Below are 16601 nucleotides of genomic sequence, written 5' to 3'. Positions count from 1 at the left end.
AATCATAGAACTAGATCCTGGTATGAACCTACCTGTCAAGTTTCATGAAAATTGGTTGACTCCTCTGGCTTCCAGAGCTGTCCATTACAAACAAACACGCAAACATACAGACAGACGGAAAAGGTGAAAATAAGGGTACTCTCGCGACCACCCAACAAGCATTAATGTCTATAAACAGATAGCAATCGTCGTTTGACGGGTGCAAAAAATATTGGCTCTGAAAATTTAGAAAACACGTCAATACGGCAAACGGCTTGAAAATGGGGTGTTATCAAATATATTTTACATTGGAACTGACAAAGAGAAACCATTTAACCTTTTTGAAGCACACCCAGTTCATATAAAATAACCAATTGCTTCAGAAATAGCCATGAGGACAAAGGATAACACAATCGCTCGTACTGTACCCTAATTCCTGGCCAATACGTCTTGACATCATTCGTCCCAGGCAGATATCACACAATCAGTTAAATTTGTTTTTTTCCCCCTTACAAAGGCAGACTGACGGTATTCTGCCCCCCCCCCGCCCCCCACGAGCAAAAGGGGACACATTTCACATGCAGTCTTTACAGTCCCATGATATAACGAGTATAAAAGCCTGTCAAAAATGACGGGTTGGAATTATTTTTTTCAAAATATTCAAGGACACTGCAAGATAAGACGTTTCAGGGCAAGAAGCATTATTTTAAAACACTATGTGTACAAATATGATCCCATTTTCTTTATCTTCTAGGACGTTTCATTTTGACGGTAGAGCCTCGTGAGCGTGCCAAAGTCTGAAGCCTCGGCCTAGCATCGGGTGTGCTTATTTTGTCTTTATTTATCGGACATCCTACGGAGGTAAACACTAGTTTTACTCTGCGCGTGTTTCACATCGTGTGAAGCGAATTTCACCTCAATGTGCCCATGTATTTATTGTTATTTTTTAAAAACGCTTCTGTACAATGCCCGTGAGACCCGGTTTGCAGGTCACCGTCTACATTTCCAATACAAGAGCCGTCATTACTCATTTATGAAAAATGTTTTTCGAGTTTGTTTTTTATCCTGAAAAAGACTGCAGTGAACACAAAGTAGTGTTAAAAGATTGGCCTTATGATGGGGGACAGACCAATACAGAAACACACAGATACACACTGTTTTATATCGGTAGACAACACATTAACTTGGAGGTACATTATAAGTGGACACTGCATTTTCACTTCTTGGTGTGCTGGCTTGAACAACGTGCTGCACGATGCCGAAATCCAGCATAATTATTTGGGATTATTTTCATTTTAACCCACGTTAGCAAACTTTGGCTACCTGCTAGCAGTGCAACAAAGATGTGCCTCGAGGAAGATCCATCATCAGAAACTTCATGACTACGAACTTAGTTCAGTATCCGATCCGGGAGGTGGGGTGGGGTGGGTGTCGAGCCTGGGTTCAATTCCAGCACCACTAGACATACGTGGGGGTTTGATTCCAGTTCGTAGTCGTTCTGGCATGGTATCCACTTCATGTGTGTACATACAAATGCCATTATTTACCACTTTATAATCCGCATCCCCGGTAGCAATGGCGTTCCACTGTAGTCATAACCGGTTGAAAACATGAAAAAAAAAATCACTACGATAAGTGGATGTGAAACAAATACATACATAAATAAAAAAGATAGACAGACAGACAGACAGATAGGCTTCAGTCGCACAACTGGCCATTGTTGCCATTCATATTCAGTACATCACAGGTAATGTAGGTTGTGGTCGAGTTTCATAAAAAATTGTGTGTGTAGTTTCAGAGGAGAGAGCAAAAACCTATTTTGGGGGTGTCAACCCCCCCCCCTCGACCCCCTTCATGAGTGCAGATTTTGATGTGCTCAATACACTTTGGTATGTCATGGGTGATGAAGGATGTGGTCAAATTTCATCAAAATTGTGTGTGTAGTTTCGGAGAAGAGAGCAAATACCTATTTTGGGGGTGTCAAGAAAAAACCCCTAGATCCCCTTAATGAGCGCAGATTTTGATGTGGTCAATACACCTTCGTTAGGTAGGCATCAGATACGATGCTGGTTTCATCGAAATTGTGTGTTTGGTTCAAGCAAAAACGACCAAAGTGTCTGCGGACTGACTCACTGACTCACTATGGACACTGCTTGGTCGCAAAAGTTCACCTGACTAAAGTCCAGGTGAGCTAAAAAATAATTTCAAAATCATCCACCTTGAAAGAAATCAATAGCGTGCGTTTCGCAGCAGCACTATTCATTCAAGAAAAGGAAATGGGCAAACAACACCAGAAGAGGGAAATAACAGGCCCCACAAATCAAATGGAAGACCACGAAGAAACCAGAAGAAGTTAAAAAAAAAAACAAAAGATTGAGTCATCAGGAGGAACCTGGATCGGATTCGAGTTTCAGACACTACTCCACGACCCTCAAACCAATCCAAGCGCAGTCAAGTGACATGAGTCGTACAGAAAACTTTCTGCAATTCACTTCTCCTTCGAGAGACAGTAAATAAAAGAGATGAAAGAAAAAAAAGAAAGATTTAGAATGAATAAAGAGAATTGTGAAAAAAAAAATTAGAAAGGTATCAAAGGAACAAAGAAGAAAGACGTTGGGAATAACCTGAATACATAGATTTCAGCAGTTACTCCCAAAGCTCAAACACAGCAACGTGTATAAGCTACCAGAGGTCTGTGAAACAAAGCTGTGATGTAATGCAATCCTTACATCACCTTGCAAGGAACAAAAGGTTTCATAAACCCAAAAGAAGCCAAATCCCACCACGGAAACAGAGACTCGAGACACAGAGAGCAACTGAAGAAGGAAGTAGGACAAATACAACAGTTCATGAAAGGAAACAGAATCCCAAAACAAAAATAAATAAAAAACCAACACAAAATCGAAGACAAAGACCTGCAGTGCTTGCGTGCTGAAAACAAACTAGAATAGAAATGATAGCAAGGAAGATTAAAAAAAAAAAAAAAAATATATATATATATATATATATATATATATATATATATATATATATATATATATATATATATATATATATATATATATATATATATATATATATATGGAAGCAAACAACAGGAGAAAACAAAACCACATGTTTGAGAGTAACCCGAAGAGATTCCACCTCGAATTAGAGAAACAAAACCAGAATGGGTCAACTCCACCTGAAAAATAAAGTGAGAAAAATTCTGGAAAGTAATTTTTTGAAGATAAAAAGGAACATAACGAGGAAGCAGAATGGATCCCAGACTTGGAAAAGAAACACCATTTCGAGGAAATGCCCCCAGTGATGATTGATGAAAAAAATATTTAGAAAACAACTTCGAAAAATGCCAAACGTAAAGTCCAGACCAAAATGGAATTCCAAACTTCTGGTTAAAACAAGTTGATGTTCTCCACAATCACGAGGCCAGGACATTCAACAAACTTATCCAAGAGGAAAAGGCAGCGGATGAGTGGCTCGTAGAAGGAAACGCATTTCTCATCCCAAAATCTGAAGAAACCCAACTTCCTCACAAACACCGACCAACAACATACAAACTTCTAACAGGAACCATTACAGAAATGATGTACCATCACCTAACACAACAAGCAGGCGTCGAGGCAGAACAAGAGAGATGTAAGAGAAGTTGTTATAGAACAATTGATCACCTGCTACTGAACAAGGCCGTACTTGAAAATTGCAAAATGCGAAGAACCAAATTGTCCGCCACCTGGTTCGACTATAATAAAGCTTTCGACAGTGTCCCACATTCGTGGATGATAAAATGTAAACAAATATACAGAATCCACTCCCAAATAATCAAACTGATTGAGAAGGCAATGGAGCTCTGGAATACCACAATGATGTTACAGCACGCAGAAGGAAATATTGAAATACCAGATGTGAAGACACGGTGGGGGATCTTCCAGGGAGACAGTCTTTCCCCCCTCTTTTTTGTCTGGCTCTGGACCCACTGAGTAACCTCATCAACAAACAAGGACACGGATACACACGAACAACCAAGAGAAGAACATCCACAGAAACAGGAAAAGTGACACACCTACTATACGTGGACGATTTAAAGCTCTTCGCACCGAATGAGAAAAAAATTGACAGAACAGCTAAAACGAGTCAAGCAGTTCTCTGAAGACATTCAAATGGAATTTAGATGAGATAAGTGCACCAATTGCACATTTGATCAAGGTAAACCAACAAAACCAAACAACATAAAAATTCATTTTGAAACAACAATACAGCAGTTCGAAAACGGAGCATCGTACAAATCCCTCGGAGTGGAAAAGAGACACCAAATATGTCACAAACAAATACGCAGAACAATCGCCAAAGAATATCTACGTAGAACGAAGTCGATTCTGAAAACTTACCTCTCCGTAAGAAACAAGAAACAAAATCAAAGCCATAAACCACCTCACAGTATGAGTGTTCCAATACAGCTGTGGAATAGTAAACTGGCTCCAATCAGAAATCAATAAGTTACACATCAAAAGAAGAAGACTACCATCCACAAAAACCAGTGCATCCCGAGGATGTACCTGCTGAGACGAGAGGGAGGGAGCGGTCTGATGCAACTCAACCAGGTGTACAGAGCGACGAGTGTCGGACTAGCCGAGTGTGTGAAATGCTCAACAGACTATCAGATTCAATTTGTAAACAAACACGAACACAACAAACCTGAAAAAGTATCTCAAAATCACCTTACAAGGAATTTCCAGAAACAGGTGCAAATAGAAGATACCACACAGGAAAATGAAACGGCAACAAATACAGCCCCAGCAATTGCAATAAAGACAAAATAAATATCAACAAATATACACCAACAACTGGGAGAGAACGACAAAAGAGCAAGAAAATATTAAAAAAAAAAATTGGACCGAGTTGGGATCGACAAAGAAGGTTCATTAGAATAGCTCTGAAGAGGTCAGCTCAACTGGGACGGAGAACGAATAATAATAAATGTCCAAGATCAAGGACACTACACCGATGGATTTAAAAAGATGGAGGGACTGAGCCAGACGGACAAGTGTTGGTTCTACAAGACAGAAACAGAAAGTACGAGTTACCTGCTTCTAAGATGCAAAAAACTATTATCAGAACAACTTTACACACAACGGCACAACAAAGTATACAAAGTGATTCAATGGCAAATCTGTAAAAAATTCAACATCCCAGTTCTAGAAAACTCATGGAAACACGAACCAAGGGCAATCATTGAAAAAATGACGTCATGCTCACGTACGACTGGATGATCCCATCGAGCGTGAACATAGAAAACAAATCCTTGCAACTGGACATCGTTCTCAGGAACAAAAGGGAAAATACAGCATTGCTGATTGGGATATCGGTACCCAACGATTTTGGGTTAAATAATACAGAAATCAAGAACATGACCAAATACCAGGACCTCAAAAATGAGATCAAGAGATCTTGAGAGACGAAGAGCGTGAAAATTACACCACCAGTGATAATTGGAGCAACAAGAATAATAACGAAGAAGCTCACAGAGATTGAAAAAACCATCCCCAGGAATATTACCACAAACGAACTACAATTGGAGACAGTCCGGGGTTCGGGGACGATCCTCAAAAGAGTCGGCGGAACAAAACTCTGAGAACAACAAAGTTGAACAGCTTGGTCTATGAACTATGATCCCGTACCGAAGAGAACGTGGATACATTGAATCATTGGAGGACTTCGTTCTACAACCGACACACACACACACACACACACACACACACACACACACACACACACACACACACACACACACACACACACACACACACACCCCACTTCATGAGCATTTTTTACAACGAAAGGTTTCATTTAGGGCGAGTCATCACTTAATGAAGGTCTTCGTTCGATACAACAAAGGAGCCGTCCCTACAGCACAGTATCTGGTGATTGCGCAACGTCACTTCCTTTCGTTGCAATACGTTTTTTCCCATCGAGCTGCTTGAGCCTCCCATAATTTAGTTACAAATAATTCAGTGGTATAAATGTTAAAAAAAAACAAAAAAATTCATTCAGGTTCGAGGGAAAAGTTTAATTCTCATCACGACCCTTCCTTTCTAGTCCTCAGGACTGGGAGACCCTGGTTATTCTCACCATAGTTTCATTGCCGAATGACCTCATTGGTATGACATCCGGTCCTCGTGAAGATTGCTAAACTCAGAGGGATGACTCGAAAACATCCTTGACGTCATTCCATTGCCATGTGATGCGTTCCTGCCTTTCATTTCCTCGTGTGAGCTTTGCCTGTTTGCATTGACATGACTTCTCGTTGGTTGCTTTAGCATCTTTTAAATCGGATTACTGCTTCGATTATTTTGGCAAAGGTAAGTTTATTCTTTATATCCTCAAGATTTTACGAGCTTTGCAAATTTATGGGTCTTCCTGTTCATTTGTTTTTTGAACATGCATGGTGAGACATTCGTCGCTTTTTGTTGTTTGGCGTACTGTTCTGCAAATGTTGGACATATTTTACATCATCGATTCCATTCCATTTTTGCATTGTTTGGTTATCTTCCAAAAATGATTTTTGACACCTGCACCTCAGGGTTAATGTCAAATGGTTATTCACTGCAGTTGTATTTGAAAGCAGCAGTTTGTTGGCCCTTGACAATGAAGCCGTGCCAGCCACTGGAAAGATGGAGATCACGTATCTCCGGGTCTTGGGGAGAGGAAAGCTGGCTTGCAGGTTACATGTGCCTGAAATTTTCCTGGAGCACTTTTTTTTCCCCCCCCAGGTATCAGGGAGGTGGAATTGTGTGCAACTCAGTTTACCTAAATAATTATTGCTTTACCTCAACCTGGCAATGGAATGTACTCGCACTGTGCCTCGTGCTTATAATGTACTATAATCGAGTTCTGCTCCAGGACTTAATGCAGCACAAATAGTACAAGATATAAGTAAAAAGAGACTCATACAGCAGATATCACAAGATTTCCCCATGTTTAAGGATCAGGAAATTCCAGGTATTGTTACTTTAATGTCAAAATCACACTGACCTACCCAGAGATGAATAAACACATATAACATACTAGACAAACGAAAGCAAACGGTGTACAAGACACTTCATTGGAGAATATGATCCGTAACAGGTGGCAAACAAATGACAAAGGTGAGTGCAGGGGCCAAAATTGCCGGCAAACTGTGCAAACTCAGCAAATGAATTTTTTTCTCTCAGTTAATGCAATTTCTTACATCGGGATTTTTCATTTCCAACAGAAACTCAAAGTCCCTCTCGAGGAAAAAAGGTGGACAGAAGAATAATAGACGAGTCTGTGAATTTTAAAGGCCATCAAGAGTTCCGCGGATGACGAGCAGATCTGAAAAAAATGCTCGATCGCCAAAAGTCTTCATCGTAGGTGGAGAAACTACCACGAGATTCTCATTTGTAGAGAGTAACTTCCTTCAGGGGTTTAAGGTGTGATTAAGTGAGAGAGGTAAGAATTAAGAGATTTAATTACTTCCGCCACCAAAGGTGGACAGAGGTTATGTAGTCATCCCTGTTTGTTTGTTTATTTGTGAGCAGGATATATCAAAAAGTTATGGACGGATTCAGACAAAACTTGGAGAACAGGTTATATTAGGTGTATGTGTGACAAGGAAGAATTGATGCGATTTTGGTGAAGATCCGAATCCGGATACGAGAATCTTTAAAGTCATTCTTCACCATTGAGAGGAAGGGCCAAAAACAATATACTGTATAGCACGATTTCTCAAACAGTTGTGGACGGATTTAGACGAAGCTTGGTGGACGAGTTGGGTAGGTGACAAGAACAAGCCGATTAGATTTTGGTTAAGGTCTGGATCCAGATTCGACCTGTCAGTGGGATACAAAATGTAAACTGTTCAGCCTGACGGAGGTATGTGCTCGACTGAGTGCTGTTCTAGTTTTCACTGCAAGGGTTACTGTCGCTATTATGAAATATATACGTTCAGGTACATGGAGCCACAGAAGTTTGAGAGTTTGACCGATGTGATGACATTTCTATATAACCCTTGACTGGGAGCCAGGGTGCCATATTCTGAATGGGTTGGAAGGGCTTGAGAGGAGAGGGAGGTGAGCCTGCTAACAGTGAGTTACAGTTATCAAAGCCTGACATTGTGAGATCATAAACAAATAACATTCACCTTTTATTTCAACAAATAGATTCTCATAACAAAGCTTTCTTTTTAACGGTAACCTGGATATCGCGAACCCCAGCATGTACCTTTATGTTGGATGACTGGCTAAAACGACCATCTGTGACCAAAGTTTCACCATCAGGGGTCAAAGGCAGGGACAGACGTCCATTTGCAGTCGAATAGCTGTTAAAGAGAGGAAAACGAATGTCATTAGGGCAGCCCAAACATGTTTAACATTTATGTCATTCAGAAGAATACCCACGAACGAACGCACACATGCATGCATGGACACATATTCCAAAAGTAAGAGCTCATTCTGAATTAAGGGCTAGGTATTTGCTTTCTTCTCTGAAAACAAAACAAAACATTTCACCACAACCATCGTCATCACCTGTGATCTACCAAAGTTTATTCAGGTTGTTAAAAAAAATCACGGTCTAAAGCACTTTACGGGGAGGGGGGGGGACAAAATAGGTATTTGCTAGAATATTGGTTTGTTAGTACATTTTGTTGCTTCTGTCCCATGTTGACTTCCTCCTCAGTAACATTATTCTTCCAGGTGAGTGCCCAGGGGTTTTGCCCCATTTTTTGCTCACAGGGGCGAACCCCAAAAACTTGGACAGAAAAATTTCGACTCCAGCACTTAAAGAGTCGAACGTGAGGGCTCATAACCTATGAACTGTTGGATGAAAGTTCGTGAAATTTTGAATATGAATAGAGGGACACTTGTCAAGACTTCGAAGTTACCCGCAGCCGCATAATTAGGGACACCGTAAAAGTGGACTTTGGAAAAAAATATCAGTTTTTCAGGTGCTCTAATTCCAGAAGAAAACTGCCTGAAACATGGAATACCGTATGTAATGAGGAGAAACCGTTCCATTCTTGATAAAATGTCTGGGGCATAGAAAAGGCCCCTTTATATGGCATGTGACATGAGGCAAACTATAGAAAAGAAGGGACATTCCATGGCTTATAGAAAATGCCAGACGATAGAAAATAAGGCACATGCATTTTTCCCAAAAACATGTGTGTATAAAACTGTATATATATGTATATATATATATGAGCACACACACACACACACACACACACACACACACACACACACACACACACACACACACACACACACACACACACACACACACACACACACACACACACACACACACACACACACACACACACACACACACACACTTTGGTGGTCAGCTTGGTCAGACTGAGTTCTTGACAATTCAACATCTGATTTTAATGCAGCATCACCACCATCTTCTTCATCGTCACTGGAGTCTGCTACTTCGATGTAATTGTCCTGATGTCTTTCCTCATTCGATTCATTTCCTGAAGCAAATCACCCACATTCAAGGCATTACCCATGAACACAGGATCACAATGTCCTTCTTGGGGTCGGAAAGCTATTTCTTCACCATCGTGCGTCTTCAGGCAATTTTGAAACGAGGAACTCCCCATTTAGAAAACATCTACATCTCAGCTTTGTAGATGCTTTCAGGAATGATCTTTCAGGACAGATGTGAAAGAAAAAAAAACCAACAGTCCCATTGTTGAGATTATTGCCTATCTCTTGTAGTCGGTCACAAAATGTTTTAAGATACAAGGTCACAAGATTGCGAAGAAATTGGAGTGACCATGAATTTTTTTTCATGCAATGATCATGATAGCGAACTTCAGCTGCGATCATTTGATGGGATCATTCGCATCACCTTCAATCCTCGACAAAACCTCTGGTTTTATATTTTACAAAGTTTCTTCCTTTTTGAATAAAGACAACTGCATTTCATACGTCTCCACCTGCCTCGATTTCCATTTCAGGCCCTTCTTCGGTTCTTCCAGTCAAACACACACGATACATTTTGTTTTGAAGTCAAACCCTGGCAGTATTGATCTATGGGTGCCCTCCAGTTTCCAGCAGAGCCACATGCATCAGATTCAGACTCTTTTAGTTTGTTTTCCACAAATAAAATATTCCTCTTCCTTGTGAAACTTTGTCGACAAGACACATCCCACATTTAGGTTCCATTTGTAAGAAATCGTTCACAGAACGTAAATCCTCTCGCAAGCATCGAACACAAAGCTCTCGTCTCTGTGGTCGACCGCATAAATCAAACTGGCCACACCTCAAACAGATCTGAAGGTTTCTTCATCCTTATTCCCTTGGGAGATGATACATTGCCCATTGTCAGGAGATAACTTCTGCCTTTTACTTGGCTTGGGTCAACAGGGAGGTTTTCAGCCATGGTTAGAGAAATGCTTTAACTGAAAAAACAGCACTCAGTAGAGCGCATACCTCCACCAGGCTGAACAGTTTAAGTGTTGTATCCGTACCAGAACCAAAATGGAATCGGCTTGGTTTTATCACCGAACCAACTCCTCCACCTCGCTTCGTCATAAACCGTTCCTAGCTTTTTGAAACATCATGCTATACAGCATATGGTTTTTGGCCTAATCTCTCAATGGCGAAGAATCACTTAAAATTCTAGTATCCGGATCCGCATCGTCACTAAAATCCAATCAATTTGCCCTTGTTACACACCCAACCTGTCCACCAAGTTTCGTCCAAATCCATCCCTAACTTTTTGAGATATCTTACTCACAGACAGACAAACAGAGGTGAAAACATAACCTCGGTCCAGCTTCAATGGACGAAGTCAAAAGACACCGTTTCACAACATGCAAGGACAGAAAACGGCACAGGGACAGAAGCACACGTCCTCAGATATTTAGTGTACCTCGCTAATGCCGTCTAACATTTGTAACAGCAGAAAAATTACATCAAACGTCTGTGTGTACATTGGACATTGTGCATGTGCAGACGTTGCGCACATTAATCACACGAGTGCAACTTTAATATCATCATCACTCATGTTACATCTGTGTGTGTGTGTGTGTGTGTGTGTGTGTGTGTGTGTGTGTGTGTGTGTGTGTGTGTGTGTGTGTGTGCGTGCGTGCGCGTGCAATAAAGCAAAATACATCAATCATAACATCTAAAACAATGATCAGTTGTATTTTCTGTCCCAAACAACAAATTGAAATTAACCCAAATTTACAACCCGATAGCACATACACATTGTACACATTTTTAGTCTTCAAACGGTCAAAATTCTGTACACCCACCTTAATTTCATTCAAGGAATATCGGTACAGAAATGAAGAACAAGTACAGAAAGCTTATACAGCTTATCGTGATGGTCAACTTAGAAAATGAGCTCATGCAGAATCTGGAGCGCAGACTAATAAATGAGAAGGTAGGCATACTGCAGTCGCCTCCTTCAGGCCTCTAATATAGCTCAGGGAGATGTCGTTTATTGAGATTTTGGTGGTGAGTTTGAAGCCAGTTTTTTTCAGATATGCAAACAATTACTACCGGTACTTACAATTCGAGTAATACTGAGCTTGGAACCATTCCTCCTCAGATTAAAAAAAAAAAAGAGCTCCATGCACGACTTTGAACTTCATCAGTACCGAGATATGGGTTCTTCTGAAACTTTCCTCTCGATACTTAGGTCGAACAACATGACATGAACGCAGAGACTCGATGTAATTAGACAGAGGTCGATAAATAACTAAATTACCTGGCCAAGCTTCCTCGGCGGGGGCTCGGCGGGCCGGGAGAGCTGGGAGGGGACTGCGATCCCCCTGAAAACTCGGCTCCTTTCAAATCCAAGATCACCTTTGGAGGAGAAAGACATTTGCTTTTGGAGAACACAGTCATTATTATGGAAAAGACAACACAGATCAGGAAGAAAGATTCATCAATCTTATGCAGCATTTGTGATTATATATATATATATATATAATTTTTTTTTTTGTGGAGCTCACAATTAAAATCCGTGATGTCATCATCAGGTTTTTGAAGCCAAGCTCCATTGTTAGCAATGAGGCAGAACTGTCACAATGAGCACATCAGTGTGTTCACCAAAGTGGGCCATTTACCCATTGTGTGGACAAAAAGGAATGGGAGCGAGGAGGTGGAATGTATGGGGAAGGATTCCTCCAGACAAAGGGTAAAATAGTTCACGATTTGTGTGTACATATTATGTACATGGAAAAATAGCACTAAAGTTAAGGTGGCAGACTGTCCATGTGAAATGACCAAATGAACATGCTCACCTGCTCACTGGTGGGAGGCAAGTGCTGAGGGTCTGACGTAAGGGTCACAAGATCCACCACAATGCTCTGGACATGAGTGACTTCTTCCAGCATGGACACTTCACCCTCCTGCAATTGGATGATTACAGGAACTTTGGCTCTTTAATGTGATTGTAAAGTGTGGTCACCACCACATCACAGTACAAATAGACATGTAACGAACCTAACAACTACTACTACTACTACTACTACTACTACTACTACTACCACACCTTTAACAGCCCCAATTAATCCTACTTTCTTGTGGGGTCGGTCGGGATTGGCAGGGGAGCCTCGAGGTGTGTACACTCACCTCTGAGCTAACTAGCCTTGGTTCAAATCTCGACCCAGCTATAAACTGTCATCCCGGTGTTTCACAGGCAGGCATCAATGTGCAAGTTGTCCCCAAGGTGGACGTTAAACCGGGCATCCCATTTGCCAGCATTAGTCAGTGAACATTAAAGATCCCACGGTGTCCTTCGCAAAGAGGCTAGGTATCACCGGCACCCTGATCAAATTCCAAATTCTTGCTGTAACCTACAGGGGGCACTGCATCGGCAGCACAGCCATGCCTCTGCAAGAACGCACCCTAACCTGCAGCCGTGCGCTGCACACAAACAATGACGACGTGGGGTTGGCCAAATCGGCCAGGGTCAGGGGGCGTTTGACCGAAGACTTTCACAAACTGGTTGGCCATGCTTGCCATTGACCTGGAACTGGATGGACTTTGGAATTTGGACAGGTTGCAGTCACACAATGGCCTACTCTTTTCGAAACATAACATGAGATCTTTATAACATCGATCAATGAATGCCAGTCAATGGGATACCCAGCTTAAACTCCTCCCAAACGACAACGTACTTGTTGATGCAACAACCAGAATGTGTAAAGAATAATAAAGCAATTGTTCTTCGAAAGGGGTGTGTAACCTGCCCGGTTGAGACGTACAACATTAGTGTCAGCATCCCCTGTTATATCACAGACGGTGGAATCAGTAGCTGTCTGGATTGAAGAATGAAAGGCTACACTGGATGGCCCAGTTGTGACCTATAACAACATCGCACTTCAGGTACGTACGGATCACCATCACACAGGTGTGATCAAATTAAAATTGGATGAGTCCGCAGCCAATCATGTGCACGACTGCACGTTTGTATGAATGTGATGAACCTACATCGCCCACAAGATTAATTGTGCTTCGAGAAACAGCACGGTGCTCTGGGCCGCACGCGGCTCTCGGTATCATACCAGCACAGGGCGCAGCATGGAGAAAAAGCAACAGAAACGGGCTCGCTCTTCAGACAACACTCGGCGCACGGCCTGGGTCTGCGTATCCTCCAGCAGTTGGTACGAGCCGCTCACTTGCTGCAGGGCCGAGTCGAGCGCCGGCTGCATTTCACCCTTTCCTGGACAGGAAATGAAGAATCAAACTCACGTCACCAGATCTTACGTGCACAAACAAAAGCACAAGGAGCAAACACTTCCATCGGACACCCTTAGCTTGTGCGACAAATTAAAGAAAAAGGACACGGTCAGAGAAAAGTTGGACGAGACATGGTTCCAGGCATGATGGGCAATGATACGGGGTGACCTCCAATCTTCAATTCTCACCGAACGGAAAGAAGAGAGAGAAAAAAAAACTGACAAAGTAAATAAATTGTGAAAAGGTCGTCTCAGGAATGAGGACATGATGATGGGAGTTCCGACTCATATTTAAACACCATATGCAATCCCATCCTGTTTAATCGTTTAATGTCGACATTTTGCCAATACCAATCTGCCCTCATGGTGAGGAGTTGTGGTGAGGTCTCGACGATTACTCTGAATGGTTCGTTTGAATCGCTGAACATAATCTGAAGACTCTCCACTTTTTCTTTTGATATTCGTAACCGCGAAAGCTATCGGACATGACATCAATAACCTGGGTCGACTGTCATGCTCCAGGTTTTAGTATACTAGGTTTGAGGTACTTGTTTTCACAAAGGAAACTTGCCAGACAAGAGTGGATGTGGCAGTAAAGACTGAGGGTTGGGCGTGGGAGGGATGGGGTGAGGGAGAAGAAAATACACAAAGCATAATATTTAAACATAACAAAAGACATTGTAAATGATTTCAACTCAAACTAGCCTCAAATAGCCCTCGCTGTTTTTGGCTTATGTCAACAAGGGGGGATGAGGGAGTAAGGAACAATGGGGTGGGGGATGACTATTAAACACCAAATGTGCTCCGTTTGAGGAAAAACAGCAGAAATCCACTAATCGGAAGAACACTGACACATCTGGAGTGTAAACAAAACCATAAAGGTGACACACCTCATCCAAGACACGAGTTACGATTTAAAATGACACGATAGTCTCAGATTCGGGATAAAAATCTCACCCACGAGCCTTGGCCTCTGCAAAGAAAGATAATATATTTGTGTACCCGAGCGGCAAGGGGGGCCCTGGCGGCAAGAAGGTCTGGGCATCAGGAAGCACTGGGCACAGGGGGACCCAGGTGGCAGGGGGTGGAGGGTACCAAGCAGCAGGAGATCTTGCAGCATTGGGGGTGGGAGGGGGGCTAGCACCTGGGGGGTTGTGACAGGGGGGGGCCCCAAGCGGCGGTAGAAACAAAACATAGCTCAAGATGCCAGACAACAAAACCAGTGTTGGGATATCCTCCCGCTAATTTTTTTTTAAAAACCCGTTAAGATTATACAGCTACCAAGCGAACACGAAACATTTTGAAAGACGTCATGCACATCAAGCCACAAAGGAAAGGTAAATTGAGAAAAGAAAAAAAAAACTGGAGGAGGGAGGGAGTGGAGGAGGGAGGAGTGGGGGTGACAGAAACGGAGTAAAGGGTAGGTTGAGGATCATGTAAAAGAGGAGGATCAGCCATTGTGACATTTTGCATTTGTAATATATAGCTGACCTCGCATGATACAATTTAGGCTTCCTTAGCCACCCAACGGCACGTTTATCATGCTAGTCATGGTGAAGCTTTAAGGCATTGCTTTTGTAAAATAAAATAAATAAATGTTTTAACCAAAAGGGCGAATCTTCTCTTTGCGTCGCATGCCAACCTATCCCACAAGGTAATCACCTCCTACTCCTCTAATTCAATCTATCAATTCATTCTGATTCGTGCAATCTTGCCTTCGTGTGACCTTCTGAGCTTATCAGTTGAAATAAGGTTTCCTTTACAGATAAGCCGTATATGACTGTGGCACGACCATAATAAAAGTGCTCAAAGCAAGCAGGAGGGAAGCATCGATAAGTTTGAAACAATCGTGTAGACAGCAATGATTAAGCAAAGATGGAGACAGGGAGGCCAATGTGAGCTCACAAAGCTGACATGCGGGTTTTCGAATGGAAAAAAAAAAACAAAAAAAAACTTTCTTTATTGCCACAAACAAACCCCAATGAGATGAGCTTACACCACACAGAAACACAAGAGAAGCTCGTTGCAAGCAAGCGGCGATTGAGCAGCTGGGTGCCATTGCTTAACCCCGGCAGGTTGCGCTCAAAACGAGGTTTTCTACCCGCTCTCAATCCTGCAAGGCACCTGACCCGGTGGTATGAACAACCACTCATGTGCCTGTTGCACATTACCAGACGTCACAAACGAACCAAGGTGAACATTAAAATACGTCGCAAGCTTTGAAGCTACCGATCTTCCATTGTTTGAAACACTCCAGGATTTTGCACGTCGCACACGGTCCACCATCAACCCCCTTCTGGTGAAACTACCTAAATCCAGGATCATTGCTCAACTCCCTCCACTGTTCTTCTATTCCCCCCCCACCCCCCACCTGTAGAACCAACTTCCACATTCTCTTCAATCTCATTCTTCCCTCCGGGTCTTCAAGACAGCTGCTCACCATCATTTCAGATGGTCCTCAATTCAAAAACCATGATCTTTTCTATCCCCATTAACGCTCCCCGAGCCCACCTTTTTCCAAATTCCCAGTCTTTCTTTGCTTCCTGAGAGTTTGCGGCAACATCAATCTTTTCCACGACGTGGCCTCCCGTTACCCTCATTCTTCACCACATCCCTTCTTTGTCCAAGTCTCCCTCTATTTTGTCCCTCAACCCTGCTGTTCGTGTGTCCTCCTCCCCCCCCCCACACTCTTTCCACTGTTCCTTTCGTTCAGTTACTTCCTGATATTTCTCTATTCTGGCTCCTCCACGAGCCTCGACCTTGTGTACAAAAAACAAATAAAACGTAACAACCCAGGGTAAACATTACAATACGTCACAAATCCCACAAGGTTGTTCTTTTGTTTCGTATGCAGCCTGTGGCTGCTGGTTACATCACCTTCTGCAAGCACGGCTGG

The 16601-nt window shown here is 42.3% G+C and overlaps 1 protein-coding gene across 3 annotated transcripts in view; it reads right to left on the bottom strand.

The window, feature by feature from the left end:
• LOC147024002 (protein MTSS 2-like) overlaps positions 1-16601 on the bottom strand; it is a 73365-nt gene that overhangs the window by 9089 nt on the left and 47675 nt on the right. For all 3 annotated transcript variants that reach the window (XM_085890128.1, XM_085890126.1, XM_085890127.1), the window contains 4 exons: positions 13532-13689; positions 12266-12373; positions 11728-11825; positions 8221-8317 (listed from right to left, as the gene is read on the bottom strand). In XM_085890128.1, coding sequence (XP_085746254.1) covers positions 8221-8317; positions 11728-11825; positions 12266-12373; positions 13532-13689 — 461 coding nt within the window. The remainder of the gene's footprint in view (positions 1-8220; positions 8318-11727; positions 11826-12265; positions 12374-13531; positions 13690-16601) is intronic.

The sequence above is a fragment of the Eptatretus burgeri genome, chromosome 7, assembly GCF_056783735.1.
Source record: "Eptatretus burgeri isolate ZD-2024b chromosome 7, Ebu_testis_v1, whole genome shotgun sequence".
Taxonomy (NCBI): Eukaryota; Metazoa; Chordata; class Myxini; order Myxiniformes; family Myxinidae; genus Eptatretus; species Eptatretus burgeri.
The sequence above is the reverse complement of the archived record's forward strand: the minus strand, read 5'-3'. Positions and strand labels throughout refer to the sequence as shown.